General features: G+C 37.9%; 1 protein-coding gene across 2 annotated transcripts; it reads left to right on the top strand.

Annotated features, from left to right (window-relative positions):
• The first annotated feature begins 4,418 nt into the window (after positions 1-4,418).
• On the top strand, positions 4,419-14,071 carry LOC309502357 (keratin, type I cytoskeletal 18). 2 transcript variants are annotated; one of them, XM_082174743.1, is made up of 8 exons: positions 4,419-4,848; positions 5,774-5,856; positions 6,045-6,201; positions 7,556-7,720; positions 8,329-8,454; positions 10,256-10,497; positions 12,332-12,366; positions 13,634-14,071. In XM_082174743.1, exons 1-8 carry the CDS (start codon positions 4,498-4,500, stop codon positions 13,912-13,914), a joined length of 1,440 nt encoding a protein of 479 aa, XP_082030869.1. In that variant the 5' UTR covers positions 4,419-4,497; the 3' UTR covers positions 13,915-14,071. The 2 variants fall into 2 exon arrangements, with proteins under 2 accessions (XP_082030869.1, XP_082030870.1); XM_082174744.1 differs by lacking the exon at positions 12,332-12,366 and having other exon boundaries at positions 13,634-13,883.
• Positions 14,072-14,729: the final 658 nt, after the last annotated feature.

A 14,729-nucleotide genomic window follows, 5' to 3' on the forward strand; every position in this document is an offset into this window, starting at 1 on the left:
GTTTCGGAGAGAAATGTAGTAGCACGTTCATCTGCCAGTGGGTCTTTCATGGAGACTGTCCTCATGTGTTTGCAATTTGAATATAATAATGCATTTAAAAGTTGGTGCGCTTCACCAACGGACGTCGCTCAAATGCCTCTGGGCGCAATTGGATAGACCTAAAACCAATCAGAGCGATCGTCATCGTGTAAAGCCCGCCTCAACGTTTCTGATTGGTGCCGCGATTTCGACGGATTAGAAATGGGCTTGAATGAGCTCTTTGCCAGACTACTTGCAGAGCAAATCTGGCAACTTCTTTGTCTGGGTTTTCCCAGGCTAGGCATTTCCATCTCGACACTCCCTTTGGACAGAGGTTGCATCGCCCCCGCTTGTTAGAGTGTAGTGGCAAATGTCCAAAGTTGTCATATTGTACATCTGGTTGTGGGTGGGAGGGTCTTGGGGTATTGGACTTTTTGTTTGACGACATCTGTGGTGGAGAGGATGATGAAGGGCGGCCAACTTTGGATGCTGGCTTTTTGACTTGAGCCAAAGTGTGTGCGACTGCCAGACGGAACTTTTTGAGAGGCAGCAGTGCTTCTTTCAGGAGGCTGCAGTCCCGCTTGTAGACAAGCCAGGCATTTGAGATGCAGAGGTCTAGGATGTATCCAAACAGGGGAAGGTACCATCGCCTGGATTTCGCTGGAGTCTTATACATGTGTACCAGCATGTCAGACAGATCAATGCCTCCCATATGCTGATTGTAGGCAGGGATGAGTGATGGGCACGGGACAGCGACCTTTGCTTTGGCCTCTTTGCTCCACCGTTTGACAGAGGAAAGAGGTGTGATCCCACAGGCACTGCTAAGAAGGCTCACACATTTATTATCGAACCATTTCACTGCGAGCAGCCTTTCAGCAGACATGAAGTCAAAAGCTCCACGTCCTTCCTTCATCAGCTCTTTGTCCGTCTTTAAGGTTGCTCCACCCATGCGGTTTGGTCGGACAGTGCCAATGCACCTGATGCCCAGGTTCTCTTTCAATCGAAACTGGTGAAGAAGTTGTCACAGAAGACGACTGAAAGTCTTGGCAGTGTGATGGTTTTGCAGAGTGTTGTCACAAGTTTGGCCCCTAGAAGCAGTGCCTCCTCCTGCTCAGTTAGGGCAACGTTGAAGAATGTGGACGCCCCCTGATAGAGCAGAAAGTCATGAATGATGCCAGATGAGCTGTCCCGGCAGAACTATTTAAAGCCCCACTTGTCTGGCTTGTTGGCAATATACTGGCGGAGAGAGCCAGCCCTTGTGCCTTTATACGCCACCATGACCTCATCCACACTGTGCTGGTAAGTGGATGAGATCAGAAGACACTGCTGACGAAGCATGTCAAAAAGGGGGCGGATTTTGTAGAACCTGTCTGGACTGCCATTGCACTGCTGATTATCATTAAAATGAAGGTACCGGCGTAACAGCTTGAATCTTCTCCTTGGCATAATATCGGCTATATCACACTGAATCGTGACTCAATGCACCAGTAGTCATCGATGGCTGGGAAACTGAAAACACCCATGAAGAGAAGCATTGCCAGGAATTTTTCAATCTCTTCAGGACTGGTGCTGATTGGATCTCCCAGCTCCTGGGCAGAGTAGAGACTGGTTTGCTCAGAGATGTGTGTAATCATCTCATCTGTGAAGAGCATTTTAAAATACTGAAAGGGTGTCTTTACAGCATCAGGGAGGTTAAAACTGGAACCTGGAATGTCTCAAAGTCTTCATGCCTCCACAATCTTCTTCCGCCTTCCTTTCCATCTGGGGGTGATGGTTCAGGTGTGTCCTGTAGCTCTGCCAAAGAAACAGTTTTCAGGGAGTTTTTCCCCATTCTCCTCTTCTTTTTGGACGGTGGTTTAGAGGATGAACTTGTTGAGGCAACCTCCTCCTCATCCATTGAATCAAAAGAAGTGTCCCCACTCTCTTCTGCTGGTGTGGGCAGATAATCTGGATCATCTACGGGGTCATCATCACTCAGATCCGCATCTGAGTCCTCAGGATTTTCTGGCACAAGGGCCAGAAAAGTGCGTGGTCTTGAACCGTAAAATGATTTGGCGTCCATCTATCATGTCTAAAACATAAAGAAAACAATTTGTATTACAAACCATGTACTCTTACAATGCTAGTCATATAGTAATACACAAACATAGTCAATTTTAAATTATGAAATTAATAGTAACACCAGAATTGGTATTAATTCTTCAAATTTATTCTTGATATTTACCATATACAGTACAGAAATGGTGAAAAAAAATATATTGATCAAATATTTTTCATTAAATATGTAATTGAATAATATTAAATTAATCATTTTAACAACACTAACCCTTTTGTTCATTGTAAATAGCTCATTTTACCAACATTAGCTCATTTTACCAACATTAGCTAGCTTCTCTACCATAAAATGACAACTCAACCGTTTGGTAGAGCATGTTTTGAAAAAATAATTTGACCCTTATAAGACTTATCTTTGTTTAATTAAGTTACATAATTCTGTTTAACAACTCCTCTGAAACGATAATATGTCAACAAAATAGTCTTACCTTTAAAAGTCCCGCCGATATGCGTCATCAAAGGATGAGTAACGTGCTGTTTGAAGGAACACTGAAAAGGCATGTTGCTATAGTGCCATCTAGTGGATTTTTTTTTAGCATTGCACAACTACAACAAACGATAGAGATGGCTCATTCAGGTTGAGTTAAGCTTGATGCATTATTCAATGAAATATAGTGACTTAAAGTGTGGTCTACCAAATGGTTGAGTAGTACCTTAAAGGGTAAAAAAAAATATATATAATATTTTTTTATTTTTTTTAGTACGTTCACTTGCGTGATCTCAATCGGGAAGATTGACTTTTTACAGATTCCCAATGAGCTCCTGCGCATACGTCATAATGCGACAGGAAGCTCGCGCAGCTTTCTGAAGATCGGGACGGGAGGAGGAGCTTGTTCCAAAAGGTAGGCTAAACAGAAGAACTCGCGCAGACATCCCTCCTCCTAACCTTCTACATTCATCTTACTATGTATTTTTCCATTTCATTTCATGGACAGCATGCCAAGCCTTTACCTATATTTTTCCATATGATTCTATGATCAATGCAGGTTAGGCTACTCATGCATTTGCGAGATTACTTACACTCTAAACAAAAATGGTGCTAAATAGCACTAAAAGTGGTTCATTGGCTTGTAATCATAGGGGAACCACTTTAAGTGCCATATAGCACCTACCTTTGTCAAATGGTGCTATGTAGAACCATAAGAGGTGCCATATAGCACCTTAACCACCCCAAAGAACCGCTAAAGAACCGCTGAAGAACCAAACTGGGCTTAACAGGTTCTTTAAATGGTAGTGGTGCTATATAGCACCTTAACCACTGCAAAGAACCCCTGAAGAACCGCTGAAGAACCATTTTTTTTTAGTGTGTACATACAAATTGTAGCCCGTTACTGATTTCAAATTGCATGACGAAATTGTAATTTGTAATTGCAATTACATTGCAAATGTTATAATCTGACATTTTTTGAATTTTTTTATCACTTTTAGACTAGGGTCAAACTGGGGTTCGTGAAGAAACTGCAGGGGATTCATAAATTGATAAATCTAATAATAATCATAAAAAAGTTTAAAATAAATATTTTTTAAGTAAAAACAAATCCAAATAAAATACAAAAAGATGTGACCAATTTCCCCTTCCAATTTTTTTTTTTACTTATATAATGTATGAAGTCAATAGGCTTTTTAGAAGATAGAAAAGATCAATAGTGCCCAGGAGTAAAACAAAAAGACATGAACTTTCTTTCATACTACGTGCTCTTAAATTGTTTTATAAATAATGTACAGGTTTTATTGTATGAAGCCTGTATTTCAGGTTTGTCTGTGTATCTGTTTTACTCCACTTGTTTGTTTTCTTTTTTTTTTTCTTCTTCTTTGTTTTTTTTTTTTTTTTTTTTTAATTAGGTACATAAGGTTGTCTTGTGTATGTGTTATGTTTGATACATTTCAGGGTTTTGTTCTTCAATATCCTGCCTTCTCAAACTCTAAATAAATCTAACAAACTAACCAAATTACTAAATTTAACTAAATTTAATTAATTAACTAAGAAAATCAATATGAACAATTTACTGCCATTTTGTTAAAAACATGCTATCATGTAATCTATTTTTTTTTTTTAAAGTAGTCTGAGCAATATAAAATGTAATATAATTACAATATACTCAATTTTTGGAATCTGTTCATGTAATACATAATCAGTTACTACCCAGCACTGTGCAAAAAAAATTCTCTACTAGTTTGTTTGTTTATGGTCTTTAGGATTTTGCAAACAAATGAGAGAGGTGCAGCAGTAGACAGACCAATCACTGTAGAGAGCTGAGTCTATATATAGCTGCTCCCAAACCCCCCCTCACACTACTACCTGCTGCAGGTAAAACAACGGACCGTGTCTCGCAAACACATTCAAAGGCACCTCTAATCCGCACCATGTCGTTCAAGGGCCCTTCCAGGAGTTTCTCCAGCTCAAGCCTGTCTGGCAGCATGGGCTCAAGGGGCAGTATGTTTGGGGCTTTTTCCCCATCCGCTATAGGGAATCTGGCAAACGCACTGCGTCCGCATGTGCAGATCAACAGCAACTCTTTGCCTCCTCTAGATGATAAAGAGACCATGAAGGGTCTGAATGACCGTCTGGGGGATTACCTGTCGAAGGTGCGACTGCTGGAGGAGTCCAACAGTAAACTGGAGGAGCAAATCAAAGAGGCTCTGATGAGAAAAGGAGCGGAGACCGGCAGAGACTGGAGCCCATATGAGAGGATCATTGCTGATCTGAGAAACCAGGTGAGCAAATAAAAGGTTTTGTTAGGCATCCATGCATGCTTTTTTATCATAATGTACACAGACAATGTTTGGACACACCCGACTATTTTCCTCATTTTAAAGTCATCAAAACTATGAAATAGCACAGTGGAAGTATGGAGTGACCAAACTAATGTTCATATATTTGAGCTTCTGCAAAAGCTCTCCACCCTTTAGATTCCAGCCCTGCTCACTTTCTCAACTTCATGCGATGCAAGCTAATGCTGGACACTTGTTGATGCTTTTCCTTCACTATCTGCTCCAAATCATCCATTAAAAATCACATTTGAAATTAAAATATCATTTCAAGCATATGTCTAAACATTTGGATGGTTTAAGCTTGTAAGAACAACTTGCTAACACTATATGCTGCAACAAACTTTAAACTTTGAATGAGAATGTATTAAATTAATTGAATATTCAATTGGTTTAATAAAATATTATATTTTTAAAATGCATTTTTAGTTAATAATCTTTATTTAACCAAGTAAAGAGTCACATTTTTCATTAGTGACCTCGCCAAAAGCAGCAAAAGATAACTGTTGTCAACTGGAAGAAGTATTAATAAGAAAATTTAAAAGAAAACTGGATGCATTAAAAAGGGCCACAAAAACAAATACTACATGAATTCACGGAAGAGAGACATAAAAATGTTACAAATATAAAATGCATATACTTATTACTACAGGAGCTTTTTTTGTTTTTATATGAGATGTAACGATTTAAAAGAAGAAAATACTGAGCTACTATAAAAGTGTATTTGTTTTATATTTAATTATTTAATTTGTTTATTTTATTATACTTTATATTCCTCAGCATAAAGTCTAATGACTATTGTAGATTTTTGGGGGGTTATTTGCTGTATTGAGATAGTCAATGCGAGACAATGATATCATTGTGTTTGTAGATCCAGGAAATGAATCTGGACAATGCCAGACTGTTTCTACAGATAGACAATGCGAGACTGGCTGCTGACGATTTCAAAGTCAAGTGAGATATTTTTTTTTTATTCTCTTATAATAGAACAATTTAAGAAATGTATTACGTTTTAACTCAATGCAAATATACAGATATTCCATATCATAAAAAAAAGAAATAAAAAAAAAGCTGTCAATATCCTGTAAGTGTGACATACGCCCTGTAGTCTCTCATGTAAATGGACCGTCCCGTCCGGGCAGGTTTGAGTCAGAGCAGGGCATGCGGCAGGGGGTGGAGCAGGATCTTGCTCGTCTCCGCAAGATGCTGGACGACACTTACATGGGCCGCATGCAGCTGGAGAGCCAGATCGAGTCTATGAGAGAAGAGCTGGCGTTCCTAAAGAAGAGCCATGACGAGGTATACGCCTTAAACACACTATTCAACACTGATTAAACACCTACAGATGTACTACTCATGGTTTGTTTGATCTGTGATTAATGAGTCTCCAACTGCCTTCTAGTCAGCAATAAGTAGTAGTTAACAGATATTTAACATTAATGTTTAATAAACTTAAAATATATTATTTTATATGTATAATCAATGACTATAATTAAGTTGTAGACCTATCATCATAATGAGTCCTGTAGGCCTACTTTTGTATGATTTCTGACTTCAAAGGCTGATTCAGAAACGTATTTATTTATTTAATTTAAAGGGGTTGTATGTAGAATTCAGAAACCCTTGTTATTAGCGACACCGGTGGCCATTAAGTGAACTGCAGCCAGCAGCTTAATTGCTCGTGCGTGCACGTAACGTACGGTACAAGAGACCGAACGTGATTCAATGCACTGTCTGATATACTCACTGTGAAGTTCTTTTTCATTTTTTGCTTAAAGTAAGTAGGCTACTAAAGTAAGTAGGAAGTTGGAAATACCTAATCAGCAGTTAAGAAAGCATCTGATCATAGCGATGTGAATATGTTTCACTTTGTACAACAAACTCTGCAATTCACCCGTATCATGCCAACAGATGAGGTAATGAAAATGACACGTTGATAGTTTGATTATGAAGTATGTTTTTGAGACTAGATCTGGATATGTGAGACTATTTGAATCAGTTAGAATTAATCCCTTTTCTTTGCATGACACATTGACATTACAGGACAGAATAGCTCTTTCGGCATTTCCCTGAACATAAGCATTTGTGTCATGTGTCAAAGAGCGACCTAGGAAATCGGGGAAGGCCCTTTTTTTCTTTTGTTTTTTACAAGCTGTTCACACTTAAGCAATAAAAAAAGTGATTAATACATGGAAATTCCTCATATAGCCCCTTTAACTTAATATTTAATTTAATTGTAGGCCTATTTAGAAATGCCTATGGGGAAATATATATATATTCCCAAACTAAGACGTGCTAAAAAAAAAAGTTGGCAGTTACCATAAAATCAATAGGTGTGTTCGTCTTAAAGCGGCGCTGCGCAGACCAATCGGTGTATGACATTAAAGTACCACGAGAGATTGGAAAGCATACAGAGCCGTCTGCTCTCTAATCGTTCTCGCCACTTTGATGTCGTACACCGATCGATCTGCACAGCGCTGTTTCAAGTCGCACACACCTATTATTTAAGCCTACTGTCAACAGATCTTCCCACCTGGTTTTCAATGCTTTAGGGCAATCATTAAACAAACTCAGTTATCTAGTAGCCACACTGTTTCCAGATCCTGTTATTATAAACCGTATAACTAAAGTCATTTATCATTTTATTTCACAGGATGTTGCCAACCTGAAGGGCCAGATCAGCGACTGTCAAGTCAATGTGCAAATGGAGAATAAAAACAGTCCAGACCTCAATGACACCATTAGTAACATCCGCAAGCAGTACGAACGAGCCGTACAGAAGAGCCGCGAGGAAACTGAAGCCTGGTATCAAAACAAAGTCAGTTGTATTGTGCATTCGTTTGTTGTCTCACTCTGTTTCTCACTATGCTTTGGTGTCCCATTACAAGGCACTTTTTATGATGTAGGTACTATTAGATCTATTAGCTAAACTGTTATTTTTAAATGCATGATCCTAGCATGAATATCAGAGCATTTTCAACACATAAAATGTCTGTATCTCCCATTATAATTTGTAGATTTTGGCCTATTTGCAATCTCATTCATCTCTAACTACAGTCAAACTAGCACTTGGAATCATATTACCCTTTCTGACCTACTTTTATTTAAAATGTTTTAATCCATCCAATGATTTATTTATTATCTAAGGATTTATGATTTTAATTGTTTGCAAAATAAACTAAGGGTAATATACTATGAATAAGAATGCTAATTTATATTTAGAAATTCAGCAAAAATGGAAAATCTCATATAAAATATATTTAAAACAATTGTACCTTTAAAGAAATGAAGCTTAAGCACATCCTTGTTGTGACCCTATTTGACACCCTATGGGAAAGTGCCTATTATTTAGGAGAGCTTTGTGCATAATTATAAGGCGGACCTATATTATCATGTGTCCTGAATATCTTGTTCCTCTCTATCCAGTTTGACAACATCACAGCTGAGGTGACTCAGAACACAGAAGCCCTGCAGACAGCAAAGACTGAGCTGAATGAGCTGCGCAGGCTGAGGCAATCTCTAGAAATTGACCTGCAGGCTCTGCACAACATGGTACGGTACACAAATTACACTAATTATCTGCTTGACAAATCATTCTGCATTCTACACAGTCAGCGCTCTCACCTGGCAGACATGTGCACCCTTCAAACGATTATGAAATGTTCCATACTTGTCTTCATGCATGCTTGTCATCTGAGCTTACACATTATCTTTGTGCATCCATGTGTTTTTCTAAACCATGAGAAAATAGAAGCTGACAAACAAAGTGGTTTGTCAAGATTTTTTGGACCTAAAGCAGTCATGCACAAAAATGTTCACAGAACTCTGATGTGCATACTTTTTATTAGTGATGCTCCGATTGATCGGCCGCCGATCATGATCGGCCGATATTGGCAAAAAATTGCTTGATCGGCAACCCCCAAAAGCGCCGATCAAAAAAGCCGATCACGTGACGTAAATAACTCGCGCAACTTTTCCGTATGCGTGGCAACACAACAGCAGAGCAGAGCTTGCTTAACAGTGGCAAAATGAGTTCTCCTATGACGGCAATTCAATGGCAATTATAAACGAGCGCACAACTGATGCTGGCGCGCGCAGTAAATGACATTCACGAGAGGATGACAGATCTACGCGCGAGGAAACGGGAACTCGCGAGCTCATTCAAACCCTGCGCGGGGCGCATGACATCTCTGCCCTCGCGCGCGCGCGCATGATCATTCCCCACACTCTCGCGCTTGATCTCCTCTCGCCTGCTGATTTTGCTCGCTCGAACACTTTTATTTTTGGCAGTCGAGGGGCGGGACTTACTGTTTTAATAACCTCAAATGTCATTGTCATTATTTTATTTTAATGGAAATGATGTAGTTTGTTCCTCAACTACATCCATTGTAGTCTGCCTGACCCCTCTTTGTTTTGAAAAATTATACTGTGCCTTATTTGGAAAAGGTGGCCTACAGTATGTTATCTTGTTTTCTAACTACAATTAAATAAATATTGGTGGTTCTTCAAGATTTTCTTGACTCTAGCATATTTCCATTCTGTGATCGGCAGTGATCGGCAATCGGCAGATCATGATTTTGGTGATCGGTAATCGGTGATCGGCCCCAAAAATGCTGATCGGAGCATCACTACTTTTTATTAATATTATTTCCCACATTTTAGAATAATAGCAAAGATGTCTAAATAACACAAAGGGAAACATAAAGAACAAATTTAAAGCCATTTAAAAGGTTATTAATATTATGAGGAAAATAATTTCCATCAAGTGTGTCCAAACTTTTCTTCTTCTGCTTGGTGCAATTTGCATATTTGATCGCTTGAAATGTGATTGCAAAAAAAAAAAATTCCGATGCTATCTCTGTGCATGCATGTCATCTGATTTTACACATTATTCCTGTGCACCCAACTGTTTTTTTTAAACCATGGGAAAACAGAAGCTTTTTTTATACAGTGGTTTGTCAAGATTTGTTTTTGTTTTTGAACTTGGCTGAAGCAATATCCTGCACAAAAATGATTGCATAACTTATTCTTTATAATTGCTTTATTATCATTTCCCACGTTCACTTTTAACTCAATGCATTACAAATATGATATTCCATTTCATGTAAATAGATAAATACCGTTTAATTTTCCATATTTAAGAATAATAGTAATCTATAAAAAAAAGTAATAATAAAAACAATACAGTTAATAAAATATAATTTATATAAAAAAATAAAAAAAAATTTGTCCATAAAACTAATTGCAAGCATTTAAGCAGAGGCCTTTATTTCAAAAGGTGATTAAGATCATGAGAAACGTAAATTCGGTCAAGTGTGTCCAAACTTTTCTTACTCTGCTTGGTGCCTTGCAGGTTCGTTCTCTCGAAGATTCGCTGCATGAAACTGAAGGACGTTACGGTCAGGAGATCAATGGCCACAACTCTCAAATCATGCAGCTGGAGAGTGAGCTGGGACAGGTGCGTGCCCAGGTGGAGCGTCACACGGCCGAGTACGAGGCGCTGCTCAACATTAAGTCCAAACTCGAGGCAGAGATCGCCAGCTATCATCGTCTTTTGGAGGGTGTTGTTGACGACAATAAGGGGGACAAAGACAGGTAAGATGGAAAGTTTGTGAACAATGAGATTCAAAAAATGGACGGGTGAAAAAATATTCCAGCTCAATGCTAGACTCATCCATTATACTTAATCGCCTCAAGTCCCTAATGAGCTGAATCATTTGTGTTTCTTTTTTTTTTTTTTACTACAAAAGCTGTCACTGGGTTGATACCCTTTCAAATGGTACACCTTTGTTTATCCCTAAAGGGTGCATATTAGTACCTAAAGTGCGCATTTTTGCACCTAAATGGTACATATTAGTACCTTTCGAAAGGGTACTGTCCCATCTGTACCAATTTTTTTTTTTTTTTTTTTTAAGAGTGTGAAGCCTGAAGCCCTTATAAAGAATCAATACTACAATCTTAAAAATAAAGGTTCTTTATTGGCATTTATGGTTCCATGTGGAACCTTTAACATTTATAGAATCTTTACATTGCACAAAAGGTTCTTTATAGTGGAATTAAAAAGTTATCCACTCACAAAGGGGAATAAAAGCATTCTTTGTGGAACTCAAAATGATTTTTCAATGAAAAAAACTACCTTTTGGAACCTTTTATTTTTAAGAATGTACCAGTTAGGACAGCATGGGCAATATATCAAAGATTCACGATATTTTCAAGATGATTTTACCAGCGATATAAAAGTATTGTTATAATTTGATTAAAATTACGTAGACAAATTTAGTGCATGTTCATGTTGACTTTAAACATGGCAACAGAAATGACATTAGAGTTGGTTGGTTCGATTCATTTTCGTGCATCAGTCCGTTTTAGCTATCTTTCTAACTTTCTCTAAGAATGTTTTATTAAAGGAATAGTTCACCCAAAAATGTAAAAGTGTCCCACAATTTACACACCCTCAAGCCATCCTAGATGTATATGACTTTATTCTTTTCACAATCAGAGTTATATTAAATAACTATATAATAACTAAATAAATCCTCCAACTTTGTAATGGCATTGAATAGAGTTTTTGAAGCTCCATCCATCCATCATAAAAGTAGTCCATACGACTCCAGTGGGTTAATAAATGCTGTCTGAAGTGAAGAGATGGTTTTTTGTTAGAAAAATATCCATATTTAAAACATTATTAACTATAATCACTGGCTTCCAGCAACAGGAAGCCTTTTTTTCTCTTTCCTTTCATTTTTCTTTGAAACTTCTTGTTTTAGACTTCTAATTCTTGACCGGCATTTTCTTTTGCTCAATCCTCTAATACTTTTATTTTATTTAATATAACTCAGATTGTGTCCGACTGAATTGAAGAAAGGCATATACACTATAGGATGGCTTGAGAGGGGGAGTAAATTATGAGATAATTTTCATTTTTGGGTGAACTATTCTTTAAAAGGTGTGTGTATATATATAGGAAAATATTGCTGTTTGTTCACATGTTTTGGTGTAGTTCAGAACAAATACAAAAAGCATGTTTAATTTTGAAAAGCATTTGGTCACAGATTGCAATGTGCACATCACACAATATTGCTGTTTCCATACAGCATTTTCCCTGGTGAGCTGCCCATGCAAATCTAGCATATCTTTCCATGGTGAAGTCACGCTAACAAACACAAGGCACAAACTCTTTCCCTACAGGCTTGTGAGAAACATGTCCCAGCAAGCATTTGTCTTTTAAAACAGACATCACTTAAACACCATAGACAATGAGGGGGTCACATCCCCCCCTGGTATGCAGAAAAGTGGTCGCCCAATGTGGGTTTTTCAGTGAACGATCCTTAACATCGATCCACCCCAGTCTTGAATAATTAGTTGCATCCTTTCCCCACAAGTACCTACATTTGTGCCACTCTCTCATGTTTTCTCTTCCCTCCCACAGAGAGGAATTTTCTTTAGAGCAGGCGTTGTATGCAGGTGAGTACGTGACGTGTAGATTTTAGGCATCGTCGTTCAGTATGAGTTAACAAACGCTTGCCTAACCCACATCAAGCTTGTCTTCATACTAATCATTACTCACTGCTCTACGGTCTCACACAGACGAGTAATCAGTGCTGCCTGAGCCCTCGCTGGCCAAATATACATGCATCAGTCACACTGTTTATGTTTCTCACTGCTAACCTCATGCAAATATGTTTGAAGATAATCATCTTTACAATTTGTTAAAGAATCAAAAGGGTCATTCTACAAAACTATTTCCATATATATATATGGTACTAGTTTTGTAGAATGACCCTTTTGATTCTTTAACAAATTGTAAAAGCCTGATGCTTTAACCCTGATGCAATTACAAAAGTTGCTTTCTCAACTAATATATGCAGCACCAGGGCTTGACATTAACTTTTTTGCTCACCAGCCACTGTGGCTAGTGGTTTCCCGAAATTACTAGCCACTCAGCATTTTCACTGGCCACAATTTTGACATTGATACCATGGGGAAAAACCGCCATATAGATATTTTTTATATTATCTCATGATTTGTTAGCAGGTATATTAGGCATATTAGGCTGCTGTCACTTTAAGACCTGACACATGGACCCATTACACTGTTAAACATGGTTTTCTTTCTCAACTGTTTACGTTAATTTAAAACATAACTGTGTTTAAGTGAATACTCACCAAGGCCGGCATTTTGACATTATTTTGTGTGTATTTGACTGTTTAAGCACAATAAGCAGCGAAAAAGAACTCAATTTATTACTGAGAGGCGGCTTTATGTGCGCGTACTTTGGGTGTGAGAACAACATCTGCAGGAATGAGTCAAATTATGCGCATTCTCACGCTGAAATTCAAACCCTGTAACACCAACACCGTGTTAGGACACGGTGTGACTCATTATCGGAGAGATGAGAGAGTGAGAAAACGCAGCTGGAATCCTGTATCTGTTCTGCAGAAAATGAGTATTGGAAGGGTTTCAGATATTTTAGCATCGATATGCATCAAAACAAATCTATATTTTTGACAACACTGTATTGCACTTAGTTTATTATTTTTAAAAGATTACAATTTGGTCGGTTGGTGGGTGTTAATATCAAGCCCTGCGCAGCAGTTAAACATTAATGATTTGTTTGCTTCTAATGTTTTTAGAGAAAAATAACAACTTTTTTTTTTTTTTTTGTAAGCTACATAAATGTAATGAATTATTAAAGACTGACTCTAACCTTCAGCCTACGTTCTGTCTCCAGCTCCTCCTCTTCCGTCTTCCGTAGGTCTTAAGAAAGCCATCATCATCACCCAAGAAATAGTGGATGGAGAGGTGGTCTCTCAGAGTGAACTTGAGCAGAATTATACTAACCACAACAGCCAGGACGTTTCTGGGGAGGAAGAGGAGTTAGCAGAACTACAGGAGTTAGTGGAGGAAGAACTGCAGAAGTCAGTAGATGAAGAGGTGTCGGTGGAGGAAGAGAAGAAACCTGATGAACATGAGGAGGAAGATTCTCTAAATGTGGTGGAGGAGAACGAGTGACTTTCTACTGCTGCGTCCTACATTTCTCTTCCTAATCTAACAGCCTGAGGGGTTCTTCATCTCTCTTTCTTTCCTTCTTCCTGCTCAGTTTATTATTGTGAAGACCATGACTCTCTTATCAATCTACTGTGCCACATTAAAACAAGTATGGGCCTCATTTTCTGGTCAGTGTTGTTATTTTATAATGTACAGTACATTTAGGTTCAAAAGTTAGGGTGTGTGGGTGTGTGTGTGTGTGTGTGTGTGTGTGTGTGTGTGTGTGTGTGTGTGTGTGTGTGTGTGTGTGTGTGTGTGTGTGTGTGTGTGTGAGTGTGTGAGTGAGTGTGTGTGAGAGAGAAATTAATACTTCAGCAAGGCAGATTAAATTGATCAAAAGTGACAGTGAAAACATTTATAATTTTATAAAAGATTTCAGTAACACTTGAAGCCTGTATAATGCAATATTTTCAATGCATTAATTATGCCTTCTAATGCACCTTATAATTAATTATATGGTCTCATGTATAATTGTAACCAGTTACAATACTGGCCTATTCATTGCATGAAAATGCATTAAAACACGTGACAAACAACAATTTCAGATGTAACAAGCAATCTGAAAAATATAATGCATTTTAACTTTGGTTACAATTATTTATGAAAAGATATAATGAATTATAACATACATAATGAATACCTTATAATGCATTATTTCTGTTATTTTGATCTCCTGGAAAAATAAATCACTGTTTCCAAAAAAATATGAAGAGGCACAACTGTGTTCAACACTGATAATAAAACGAAATGTCTCTTGAGCATCAAATCCGCATATTAGA

The sequence above is a fragment of the Leuciscus leuciscus genome, assembly GCF_965113295.1.
Source record: "Leuciscus leuciscus genome assembly, chromosome: 7".
Classification (NCBI taxonomy): Eukaryota; Metazoa; Chordata; class Actinopteri; order Cypriniformes; family Leuciscidae; genus Leuciscus; species Leuciscus leuciscus.